At 39.0% G+C, this 13,110-nt stretch overlaps 1 protein-coding gene across 1 annotated transcript in view; it reads left to right on the forward strand.

Annotated features, from left to right (window-relative positions):
- Positions 1-685: 685 nt before the first annotated feature.
- The window catches only part of Ido2 (indoleamine 2,3-dioxygenase 2), an 86,617-nt gene continuing 74,192 nt past the window's right edge, over positions 686-13,110 (forward strand). The window contains exons 1-6 of the mRNA XM_013024381.1: positions 686-813; positions 5,626-5,721; positions 5,841-5,960; positions 9,697-9,815; positions 11,232-11,246; positions 12,655-12,754. Coding sequence (XP_012879835.1) covers positions 715-813; positions 5,626-5,721; positions 5,841-5,960; positions 9,697-9,815; positions 11,232-11,246; positions 12,655-12,754 — 549 coding nt within the window. The 5' untranslated portion in view covers positions 686-714. The remainder of the gene's footprint in view (positions 814-5,625; positions 5,722-5,840; positions 5,961-9,696; positions 9,816-11,231; positions 11,247-12,654; positions 12,755-13,110) is intronic.

Raw genomic sequence — 13,110 nt, forward strand, 5'->3', positions numbered from 1 at the left:
TTTTAAGTTATCTTATCATAGCTTCAGCTTTTAACATATTCAACAAGTCTCCAAATGCACAGGACTGTGGCCTCTTTGGCTGGCAGATAGTAGAGATACCAGGCAAGCTTCCTAAATGTGACTAACAAGGAACATGAAGATATGATACTTCGTATTCTGAATACAAAAGAGAACCTAGGAAAGAAAAATGGGGAGTTAGGAGATAGATCTTTCCAAAGCTCAATGTGTTCCCTTCTTCTGAGACCCTGAGTGTTAGTTGAATGTCGGCATTGCCTATACTGATGCCAAAGACCTCTGGTGTTTTCAGTGAAAGCCAGGGATCTAATTAAATGATAATTTAGGATGATATCCATAGTAATGTTCTTACTTTAAATCAAAGGCATGATAGTGTCCACAGTGTCTACCTGTATCCATATTCTAATCATTTTAATCAGATATGTCTTGATTCCCAGATAGCGATAGCATTAAGCAAAGAATGCTCCAAGATAAAAAACATCTGATACAGAATATGAACTTTCAGTTTCTTTATATGATAAATAGAATGATAAATAGAGGTTTGATTGTTAATTATATGACAAATAAGGAAAGTAGAAAATGAAACTGTCTCAAAGTGGAAGTCATCTCTCCCTGCTGACGTGATTACTGGTGACCATAATAAATAGATGCTCTGGAGGCTGAGACTCAGTAGGAGGGTCAGTAGAGGTGACTTCCACAATGGCAGGCAAGCAGTCTCCTCCAAAAGAAGGCACTTTGGAAAGCCTTGAGAAATACCACATCAAAGAAGATATAGGCTTTGCTCTGGAACATCCACTGGTAAGAGACAGTTGGGAAATATGGGCAAATCTATTTTATTCTTATTACTCACTGAAACATGTAAAGTTCTGCCAGGCAACTTCTACTAAATCGTTGGATATAGTAGGAGCAAGATCACAGACAGAGTTTCAACAAGTGTGTCTCACTGTTTTTAGAACATTTTTTTCCTAGAAATTCAGCCATGTACTTCTTACCAACCCCAACATGGACCTTAGAGTATTGGAACAAGGAAACTATGGAAGTCCTTGATTTTTTGCAAAAGAATAATATTGTAGAGATGAGAAGTTGGCTGTCTTATGGCCAAAATTCTCAAAAAGAATTTTGAAAAGGTAGACAGTATCAATAGACCATGAGCCACAAGAACTTTGTTAGCTGTTGACTTATCACCAATATGTACAAAATATATTACTAATTGGCTGGTTTTATGAGGTGGTACATCAGATCATCTTTGTGTTGTGTTTATAATGCTTGCTGCTTACTGAGTATAAGATTCAACTGAGAATCTAAGCTCAACTACTCCTCTTCTTCCCTTCTCTTCCATTCCCTTCTCTTCCTTTCCCTTCCCTTCCCTTCCCTTCCCTTCCTTTCCCTTCCCTTTCTTTCCTTCCTTCCTTCCTTCCTTCCTTCCTTCCTTCCTTCCTTCCTTCCTTCCTTCCTTCCTTCTCCTGTTCCTCCTTTCCCTCCACTCTTCCTCCCCCTCCTCCTCCTTCTTTTTGCATGTTTTAACTTTAAAGTGCAAGGTATATGGGAAAAATGCTTGTCTTGAAAACTACATGTCCCTAAATTGATTCCAAAGAATGCAGATAAATGTTGATATATCACCAACATTCTAATTATCAAACTCTTCCAGAGGAGAGAGAACAATATACCCATGTCTTTGTGCGCAGCCCTCTTTGCTTCCTGCACAAAGAATCAGAATAAATTAATTTAAGGTGAGCTCCACAAGGACCAGGCAGGAGAGAGGCTGCAGCCGGATAAGACACACAATTCTTGAGTCAGTGGCACAGGGACAGGAACAACTCTTTCTGAACACAGCGACCCCACCTCTGGGTGAGGAACTCTTGCAGGGGAAGGTGACATGGGATTCCACAGTGCCATCTTGTGGACGCCTGAGACAGGAGGCAAAGGCTTGGAGCCCAGTTACAGGGGCTTTCTGGGGTGGACACCAAGTCTGGCTGCAGAATCCACGCCTGTGCCTGCGCTGCTGCTCCCATTAAGCCCAGAGGCTGAAGCCAATGCAGAAGGCTGGGCGTTGTGGGCGGGGCTACTGTCGTCCCCGCCCCCGGCCGTCGCTGGGCAACGCAAGCCACGCCCTGGGCCGGCACACCCCTGGTCCAGCTTTCCCAGCTGCCCCTGGGTGCCTGTCCTTTCTCACAGCTTCCATATAGAGGGAGGCCACTCTTGCCGTGGTGCCACCTCATTCTCCTGCACCCCTTCATGGTGTCCCACTTCCTCAGAGTGGGTCCTGGAGACAGAAGGGCTCTCCACCTACCACCCCTGGATCCTCTACCCAAACATCTGAACAAGGGAAGGATGCTGGGGGTGAGGGGCAGCGGTCTGCACCATGACACCCAAGTGGACCCAAAGCCGGCATCACTTACAGGACCACTCCTTCAAACTCAGAAGAAAGCATCTAGTGCGCAAATCATCCTAGGAAAGTGAAGCAACTTAAGGTCTCAAGAATATGGAAAAGTAAGGCAACCTCCAAGTAAATGACACTAGGAAAGGCAGAGCAGAGGCCAGCCCGGGCAACGCAGCCATACGGCTGTACAAACCCAAAACGACAGAATGGAAAATGATACTTTGTGTAAGTAGAAACCCTAAGCAAATGAGCAACTATACAGCTTAAGATAAAATGTAAGTAGAGGCAAAAAGGTTAGTACATAATCATCAAGGGATCATTAATTAGAAGATATAACAAGTGCCAAAACAACGTTATAAAAAAACACAGCCTTAGGTATAAAGGGAAAGAGAGATGACAATATTCTAGTGTAGGAATATTGATTAGCAGGGGAATTCACCCTACTTTTATCAATGGGCAGATCCTCTATATAAAAAGTCAGTTAAACTATCCTGTTTTTTTCATTTTTTTCTTATTCTTTTCTTAATTTTTTTAATTGTAAAGGTGATGCACAGAGGGGTTAGAGTTGAATGAGTCAGGTAATGAGTACATTTCCTTCTGAACAGTGTCACTCCCTCCCTATTCGCTCCCAGTTTTTCCCCTCCCATCTCTCCTCCCTACAAAGTTGTATAGTTCATTTCCAACATGATGTCTAGTGAGTATCACTGCTGACTTGGTAAAAAGATGAAAGATTTATACGATCTGAAGAGAAACCAGAGTATGACTGCGGATTTGGTTTACCCTTTGTCCCACTGTTTTTGTGCTTCTCCTTCCCTTCCCCAAATCAGATAAACTTTCATACAAGACAAAGGGTACAGAAATCAAAAACAGCAACAAAAGGGAATAAATCAAAGGAAAAAAAAGAAAGAAAAAAAGAAAGAAGAACAAAAGAAAAAAGAAAGAACCACAAACAGTGCAATAATAATAATACCTCAGACAGTCATAGAATGTTTTGGACAGAGACTCCAGAAGGCATTTTCTTTTCACCAGTACAGGGAACTTTTTCAGAATAAAGCATACAAAAGCAAGTCTTTAAAAAAAATCCCACAACTGTGGTAATTGCAGAGACAAGAGTTAAGCAAAAAAAAAAATGTTAAACAAAAAGTTAAAATTTCCCTTGATTATTTATAAAGAAATTCTAAGCAGTAAAAAGGAAGTAGCAACCACAGGGAGAAAAATAGTTTGGCACCCTGAGATACTGAGGGAGTTAGTCATAAATAGCTTAAAACATGAGGGGCTGGGAAGGTGGCTCATTGGTATAATGCTTGCCTTGCATGCATAAAGCCCTGGGTTCTATTCCTCAGGACCACATAAGCAGAAAAGGATCAAAGTGGCACTGTGGCTCAAGTGGTAGCTCCTTGAGCTGAAGAGCTGAGGGACAGCATCCAGGCCCAGAGTTCAAGCCCCACAACGGACAAAAAGGCAGGGGTGGGGGAAATTAGTGATTACTTCTTTAACAAAAATCTTTCCTAGAAATTATGAGCTAAAACCTGCCTAGTACTGTGCATCTCATACTCTATCAATTCCCTTGTCTAGAGGAAAATAGTTTGTCTTTGATTCTATTATAGTTACAAAATACCTTCTCTAGCTTAGCAGAATTCGAACGATCCTCTGTTTTTCTTTATTTGTATATAATAGTAAGTAGAGAGTAGAGGCTCTTTGTGTTATGGATTAAATCTTATATCTGTTAAAAGTGCTAGTTAGGCTATAGATCAACAACAAAAATGCAGGGAAAATAACACCAGTTAAAAAATTGAGTCTGCTACACAGTGAAGCACAAAACAGTAGAAAGTATTTCTAGGAAGAGTACCAGAACAGAGGTGTGTGAGATCAGGGAGGAAAAAAGGTGACTGCCTGGTGACAACCTGGCTGGAAGTCTGCCTTCACTGATTAAGACTGGATATAGACCTTGAGATCTTCAAATACGTTCATATTTGAACTTTGTGTCGCCTTGCTTTACAGTTTATGTATGATACCAACTTTATTTTGAAGCTTGAAGCCTCATCCATATTGATTTGTTAAACCTTCCATTTGCACTGTCATTTTTACAACTTCAGGGACACACCCTCAAGTAGATTATAATGGGAGAGGCATAAGGCAGGATAAACTCTCTCTATAGAACATTATATAAACTGAGCCAGGTGTTTTTATTTATCGCAAAGAAACAACTTTTGAGGACATTACAAGAATTAAATAAGTAGTATCATATATGACATTATTGAGTAGAATGACTAATCCACTAGTGATAAACCAGTTTTTTTAGACCCTAGGCGCAGGAGTCTCAGGTTGGGTGTAGCTACTCACCCCCACATGCCAAATAAAGAGACATGGTGAAAGGTTGAGAAAGAAGATTCATTACATGGCAGTCACCTACTTCAGTAAGTCTGCCATCTTCTGAGGTACAGGCATTAACTTCAACTTAAATAGGGAGAATTGGGGGTAAGAGATGAGGACAGTGTGCATAGTAAAAGTAATAAATCACAGGTATGATTTGGAACTTGACAATTACCTCCGTCTTTGTTGTTAGAGGAGTTTTAGCAAATTGCTATCACTTTACTATTGGGACAAGTTACCTGGCAGGTGATCTCCTGAGTTTTTGGCAGTTTCCTTTTGGTCAGTTTCCTTTCTTCACAAGATACTTATCAGCGGACCCTCTTTTTCCTAGAATCCAAGGTAAGTGCAAAGGGACTTGAACAGAGAGTAGATCAGATCAAAGGGCATGGATGCAAAGTTGGGGGGCTTTTAGTTCAAATACCCCTTAAAAGCACCTTTTAACCTGCCTCTTACAGTGATATTTTATACATTCTTGTTTTTTTCTACTTAAAGAACTGAAAATTTAGCTAAGAAAGAGTAGCAGATAACAAATCATCTAAGAGTGGGGCTTATCATGGAGGGGACTGGTATTAGCTGGAGTAGTAAGCAAGGTTTTGTGAAACTTTGAGTAGACATTTGAAATAGGTATAATTCCATGCTTGAAGAGAGAGGAGATGAAGCAGAGACAATCTGAGGCGGCAAAGCATGGCTGGTGGGTGGAGACGGGTGTTGTACAGCCAATGTTGCATAAAATGGAGCTAAAGGCAAGGAGAGCTGTCAGTGGAAAGCCAATCCTATTTTATAGTAATTTCCTATTTTACAGTAAAATACTTTTGACCGTAATCAAATCAAAGCTCTGTGTATGTTTTTTTTTCAAGGAAGAGCTACCCGATGAGTATAATGCCTGGATATTCATTGGTAAAAATCTTCCCACACTAATTGCGAATGGTCACCTTCGAGCAGAGGTTGAGAAGGTTTGCTATAATTATTTTGTCTTCCTGTTAAATTTCTTAACTTTTTTTTATCTTTGCTTTTGAAACCTGAAGCACCACCCAAACTGATTTCCATGAAATCTTGCTTCATTTGTTCTTAGCTACCAATGCTCAGTGTGGATGGTCTACAAGGACACAAGTTGCAGCGCCTGGCACATCTGGTTCTTGGTTGCATCACCATGGGATATGTGTGGGGTAAAGGGGATGGAGATATCAAAAAGGTTTGAACATTTCTTGATGTTGTTCATGTCTCACAGTGGGTTCTCATTTCTGTTAGAATGATATTCAGTATAGATGTAACATAAACAATTTATTTGGGGCTAGTATAGCTCAGTGGCAGAGTTCTTGCTTAGCATGTAGAAGGCCCTGGATTTATCTTCAGCACTGTGAAGAAAGACTTAAACATTTTAAGTACTGTAACTTCAATCTTAAAGCTTGAGCAAAAGAATAGACAGGGAAAGAATACAAGCATTTACTGACTTAGCATGCCACTGCTATCGTTATTTTATTTTAGTCTTCTACTTGGATTATTCCTATCCTGTGACTTTAACTTAAACCTATCATGAAATTTTTTGTTGTTACTAGGCAATCATCCTAGTCATTTGAAATAGCTGTATCCTTTTTCACTAAATTTCTGAACTTTAGTTTAATTATTGTCTCTTCTACTGATAAATATTTTGTGTCATAATATTTCTACAGTGATACCTTTGAATAGCTCTTTTAGTTAATACTCAAGCATTTGCATCTATCAACACAGAGGAATAGATGGCTTCACGTTTTACAGAATTAAATAATTAATTTCAAAACATATGTTTATATGAATATACATATTAGTCATGCTCTTATTTTCTATAAAAGTAGTAGTTATGAGAACATAACCATTACAAATCAGCCTTAATAGCAATTTAACTGTAAATCTAAACAAAAGATGTTCCCAGTGACTCTTCTAAGGGTTTAGTGCAGGACAAATGAAGATAAGGAAGAAAGAGAGAGAAAATGAGAGGCAGAAGAATTAAAATAAAATATATAGTTGCCAACATCTGCTCATTATCTATCCAGCATTACAATGGAAGTCCTGTCTTACTCATATTGATTCTGCCAGTGCAAATACAGGCAATTTGACCCTCAGATAAACAAAAAAATGAACATTTTTAGTACACATATGACATGATAAAATTTATTGGCTTTCTACATCTTACTGGCAACCATATTCACATGAAACCAAAGCAGTTTCAAATCAAGAAGGAATAAAGAACATTATAGCAGCACCTTCTACCATTTAATAAAATCTTCCTTTTGGAGAAAGGCAATTTGCCTGCTTTTCGTAGTTGCTTATCTTTTCACACCCTGCTTAAAGACAAATACAACATAATCCACCAGTAAGATAAGTTATAGAGAAAAGAGGAAGAAACTTAAGAGGAAAAACTCCTGTCTTATAATATGAATGTATTCATTACCTTTCATTTCTTTATAGACTATTTGTAATCACCAAACTGCCACATTTGTTCTACTGTTACAATCTAGCTTAAATGTTACTTAACTGCACTATCTCACTAGACTTGCTAGAAATGTGTTTTACCAAATTGTGCATATACAGGGGGTCAGGGGTGGTAGATATCGAAACTGGAGGCTCTCTGAGCCGTGTTTCTGGGGACTTCAATGGTAGTGAGTGTTATCACAAAATGTAGAGGCAATGTGGACCAGAAAAGAGGGAAAACAGTAGCACTTGTCATGGAGGCTAGACTATACACAGCATTGCTAAAAATAATAGATTTGTCAGACTAGATGCCACAATTGTGAAAGAAAGGATGAAATTTGTTTTTTTTTTAATTGATTGTGTTTTTGTATACTACGTCATTCTGTAGGAGGTGGCAATGAAAAATACAAGAGGAATTTAAAGGGAGGAATTTATACCAGGCACATTTTGTTTGAGAAAGGACAACAAATTAGCCATTGTGTTTCATAGCAGGAATGCCTAGAACAAAGATGTATTAGAACATTTCCTGTCCTTTTTCCAAGTCAGAATTACTCAATGGTGTGAAACTGCATCTCCACCACCTACCACTGAAATTAGCCATCACCTCCCTCTTCTTCCCTTGCTTAGATGTATTTCAGCTACAGGCTCCTGGTGATGGTGTGTGATTACACTAACCACTACAAGGGCCCAATGAGGTCAAAGTCAAGTGATGGTTAATTGGTGAAGTCGAACACATGGAGAATAAAATGTTAGCTGTGTAACCCATGGAGCTGTTTGTTGGAGAACATGCTCTTTCATAGTATGAAACTAACAGGCTGGAAGAGCTGTGAATCAGACTCTTTTCCTACTGCATCAGTTATCTTTCTCATCTCTGTGACAAGACATCTGAGGGAAACCACATAAGAAAGGAAGGACTTATCTGGCTCATGGTTTCAAAGGCTTCAATCCACGAACATCTAGTTTCACATGCTTAGGCAGAACATCATGGCAGCAGGCAAAGATGGTGGAGGACATTTTCAACCTTATTACAGCCAGGAAGGTGAGAGAAGGCCTGCACTAGAAGGCTTTGTCCCTCCCCTTTTCTTCTAACAGTCAAAGGGTTGGTGCTGCTGATACTCAGAGAGACTCTTTCCCTCTTAGCTAATCCTCTCTGGAAACACCTCACAGACATAGCCAGGAGTGAGTTTACTAACCTCCTACGTGCTGCCAAGTCCTATGAAGTTGACAATCAAGATTAACCACTACATTATCCAGTTAAAGGGAGTAGAAGACAGCTATAGGACTGCCTAGCAGGGACACATTGCTTTTACTAAATGGCTGATGACAGAATTTTGCTAGAAATAGAAGCATTATAAAGAAGAAAGGGCTTAGCTGTGATTTCAGTTCCAAACCCAATAGTTGGGAGATCTCCATATCTTCTCTGTGTAAAGGTGAATGAGCACAAGAGCTGAGAAAGCTAAGAATGCCATTGCACAACATGCATTTCCACACTGAAATCCCCAATGAGGGAAAAATGTCTCCCTCTTCCAGACATAGGCATGTCTTTGAGCTCAAGCATCAGTGTGGTTGTCAGGGAAGTTTCCCCGTATGCATATACACATCATCATCATCTTCACTGAGCTTCAAGGATATGGATTTGTTTATACTTCCAGTGAAATCTTACATTTTTTTTCTTTTGTGCTGCTAAGGGTCCAAGATCTCTCCCTTAGCTTTTTCACTCAACAATGGTGCTATACCATTTGAGCCACAGCTCTACTTTCAGCTTTTTGGTGTTTGAGATAAGAGTCTCATGAACTTTCCTGTCTAGCATGGCTTCAACTGGCTTCCTCTAATCTCAACTTCTTGAGTAGCTAGGATTACAGGTGTGAGCAACCAGTGTTGGGCAATACAGGTCTTAAATACAAAACCCCCAAATCTATAGACATCTTTGAGACAACCAAATTTTATCTTTTTTATTTGTCAGTGGATAATGTGGTGACTTCAATGGAGGAAGTTCCCTACAAATATTCCCAGGCTGAATGGATGAAGGAGGGAAAATAGCTTACAAGGTCATTAGAAAGTGAAAAGAACAGGGTTGAGCTGGGGAAGTGGCTCAGTGGTAGAGTGCTTGCCTTGCATGTCTGAGGCCCTGGGTTCCATTCCTCAGCACCACAATAAGCAGAAAAAGCCAGCAGTGGCGCTGTGGCTCAAGTGGTAGAGCCTAGCCTTGAGCTGAAGAGCTGAGGGACAGCGCCCAGGCCCAGAGTTCAGGCTCCACAACCGGACCCAAAAAAAAAAAAGAACAGGGTTTTATATTCTCTCTTGGGACAAATTGTGGCTATATCAATCTAAATCCAAAACATAAGCATTTGAAAATTTCCAGGGTTAGTAATGGAAAGTAGAATGTGTTTGGAGTCCAAGCACCATCATATTAACTATGAATGTGAGCAGGAGAGGGAAGACAAGGTAAGATGATTCAAAGTGAGCACCATACTCCATAGGTCCTGCCAAGAAACATTGCTGTTCCATACTGCAAACTCTCTGAGAGTCTGGGGCTGCCACCCATTCTAGTTTATGCTGACTGTGTGCTGGCAAACTGGAAGAAAAAGGATCCCAGAGGGTAAGTTCAGTGTTACTAGAACAGGAGTTGGGATGTATATCATCGAAAGCTAGTTGCAAATTGGGTTCTTTTTTTAAATTTTTATTTATTTTTTATTGTGAAACTACTGTACAGAGGGGTTACAATTTCATGGGCAAGATAATAAGTACATTTCTTATCATGCATTTGTGGCTCATGTCTGTAATCTTAGCTACTAAGGAATCTGGGATCTAGTGGATTACTGTTCAAACCAGCCTTCGAAGAAAAGACTCTACCTCGAATTAAATAACAAGAAGACCAAGAAAGCATGGCCCAAATGGTAGAGTGCCAGCCCAGAAAGCAAGTTGAGAATGAGGCCCTGAGCTCACACTCTGAGATTTAGCAAAATAAACAAACAAACAAATAAATAAATCTAGTTTTTATATTAACTTAAGTTTTGGCAGCACAGCTTTGTGTGGGGTTGGAAATTGTTTTTGAACTCTTATATCTGTATTTACAGATACCTTGTACATGAGTGAGACAGTCATATAGTCAGCATACAGGATAAACAAAGATCCTGTGTATTCAGTGTGCTTTTGAGGATTACATATATACCATATGAAAGAACCACCCTAGCAAGATATATATATATATATATATATATATATATATATATATATTCATTTATCTTTTCTAACCAATTCCCTTCTCTATGCAAATATACCCTACTTTGACTTAACAAAATTAGCTGATTTTATATAAAAAATAGATATTGTTTTTAGACATGGTTTCACCATATAGACCAGGCTAATCTCCAACTTGCTATGCATTGCAGGCTGGTCTGAACCTTGTGATCTTACTGCCTTGGGCTCCTGAGTTTTAGCATTACAAGAATGTGCTATGATGCCCAGCTAGTTGATTTTGTTATTCAATTTCATATTAATAAAGCCAGAGAGCAGACATTCTTGTGTTTGACTTCATTTGACTAGCATGTTTTGTGAACTTTCACAAAGTTGGTATTTAAGTGACCAGTTCCACTGAAGTGAGTACATCTTCAGCAGGATAGGCAGCAACATTTAGCTTTCAGAGCTACCTGCCCAAAATTATTGTAGGGATGGGACCTGCTGCAGCATAGGTATGAGAGAGAGACTTACAGTGCCCAGTAGCCCCAAGGTGTACCTATAAGGGGTGTTCTTCACAGTAGCACCAAAAAGCGAAAGGATTTGACAAAGAAAGTGTCTTAATAGCAACAAGAGTCTGGAATATGTATATTCTTTGCATAGTATTCCAAAGCAAACAGAAATATTTGAAAGCATTTTTTTCTGCGTTACCTACATTTTATTGCTGGTAGCTCATAGTAAGTAGTATTTAGTCTAATAACAATAATTCAAACTAATCTGAAAATTGGTTTTCTTTCTTTCTTCCAATTGCTCACCACTTCCTGGATGCTTTCATAAGGCCCATGACTTATGAGTAAGTATGTGCTTCTTTTTTTATTCTAAGATTTTTTTGATATTCACAGTGAATATACATTGCATTTTTAAATGTTAGAATTCACATAAAAACTAATTTAGGTAATTATTTGAAGGAAAAATAATCCCAGCCCTTAATTTAGGACTAGCAAATGTCTTAATAACAATTGGTATGCCTGTCTTGCATCTATTTGAGTTATATACAAGCGAGATTTGCATGTTATGTATGTAATTTACATGCTAAGTATATAATCAATACACGTACATACAAAACATTTTGTATATATGATCTAGGACCTCTGTGCCAGAACTAGGCAACAATATAGCTGCTAGAAAAACTAAGTATGGCAGGTGTAATCCTGGCCAGGTGACAGTAGAATAAAAAAGAGGAAAGGAATACATGAAGATTAAGAAGAAGAGTAAAGTGCTAGGGACTCTAATCAAATAAGAAGTTAAAGGCAAGAATCCCTGAGCAATTTATCGGAGTTGAGCCGCCAGAGAAGGAATTAGTTAGAAGATGAAAAATGCTGGGGCTGTTTACAGGAGAGGAAACAACAATTGTGATAGCTTTGGAGTAACAAAAGTTTTGGTGCATCATCAGTGCTGAAGTTGAGTTAGTGCCACTGAAAATGACAAATGATGATAATAGAAGGAGACAAGCATGAAGAAACGATTTATAAAAATGATTGTATAGGGCCTTTTTGTCTATGATCAGGAATTAAAAATTCTTTGAGATTTTTCAGCATCAGGTTGGTGCCATCAGTCCTGAGTTAGAGACAAGAGAAAGAGCATGCAGGCAGTGTCACGTGACTGACCTTAGCTAGGGCCACACAACAAAGACAAAACAGGAGTGGAAGATTTGGGGCTTCGGAACTCCAAATCTAACTATGTACAAACCCCACAGTTTTATAGGTTTTGAGGCAATATTAGCATCCACGCCAGAACTTCAATGCAAAAGAATAATGGGGTCCAAACAGTTTTATAAATTTCCAAGTCAATTCCTTGGTAAAGCAGAGAAACCATTGAGAAAACAGGGTTGCAAATAAAGATAAAAATGTGAATAGATTTCTTAAAACAACAACAAAACTATCTCTTAAAACTACCTCAAATTTTCCTCTCTCAACGTGGAGTAAATGTCTATGATAATATACATGCTTGTGAAGAAGTTAATGAAATGATAGAAACAGACCTATTGGGGGGAATTTGCCAAGTTCATGAATACATTTCCAAGTTTACTGAATATGGTCTTAAACCATGGGCTAATATGACTGACTCTTAATATGCTCACATATGTAGTAGCAACAGTGACTAGCCATACCATTGAAAATAAGATGGTATAAACAAAATGCTTGAGGGTTCTTTACAAATAAATGATTTGCCAAGTGTTTTTCCTATTTGAATTTTCTTAGGAACATGGACATTTTGTTTGCATTTCCTGGTGGGGACTGCAGCAAAGGTTTCTTCCTGGTTTCTCTACTAGTGGAAATAGCAGCTTCTCCTGCAATCAAAGTATGTCCACTCACTCTTGGATTTTTTCCTGTGTATTCACATCAGCAGAGCAATCTCTTAGCAACTGAACTATACTAGCACGAATGGACTCTCTTGATTAAATGAAAGCATGAGATTATTTATTTGGAGGTCATGGACCATTGAATGTAAACATTTTGTTTTATATGCATCTATTTGTTTTGTTGTGTCACCTAAAATATAAACCTAGGAGCCAGACATTTTGAATCAAATTTTAAACACCTATGAGAAACAAAATCTTTTTTTGTGTGTGTGTGTGTGTGTGTCCGTTCGTGGGGCCTGAACTCTGGGCTTGGGCGCTGTCCCTCAGCTCTTCAGCTCAAGGCTAGCGCTCTACC

The sequence above is a fragment of the Dipodomys ordii genome, unplaced genomic scaffold (genome assembly GCF_000151885.1).
Source record: "Dipodomys ordii isolate 6190 unplaced genomic scaffold, Dord_2.0 Scaffold4, whole genome shotgun sequence".
NCBI classification, from domain to species: Eukaryota; Metazoa; Chordata; class Mammalia; order Rodentia; family Heteromyidae; genus Dipodomys; species Dipodomys ordii.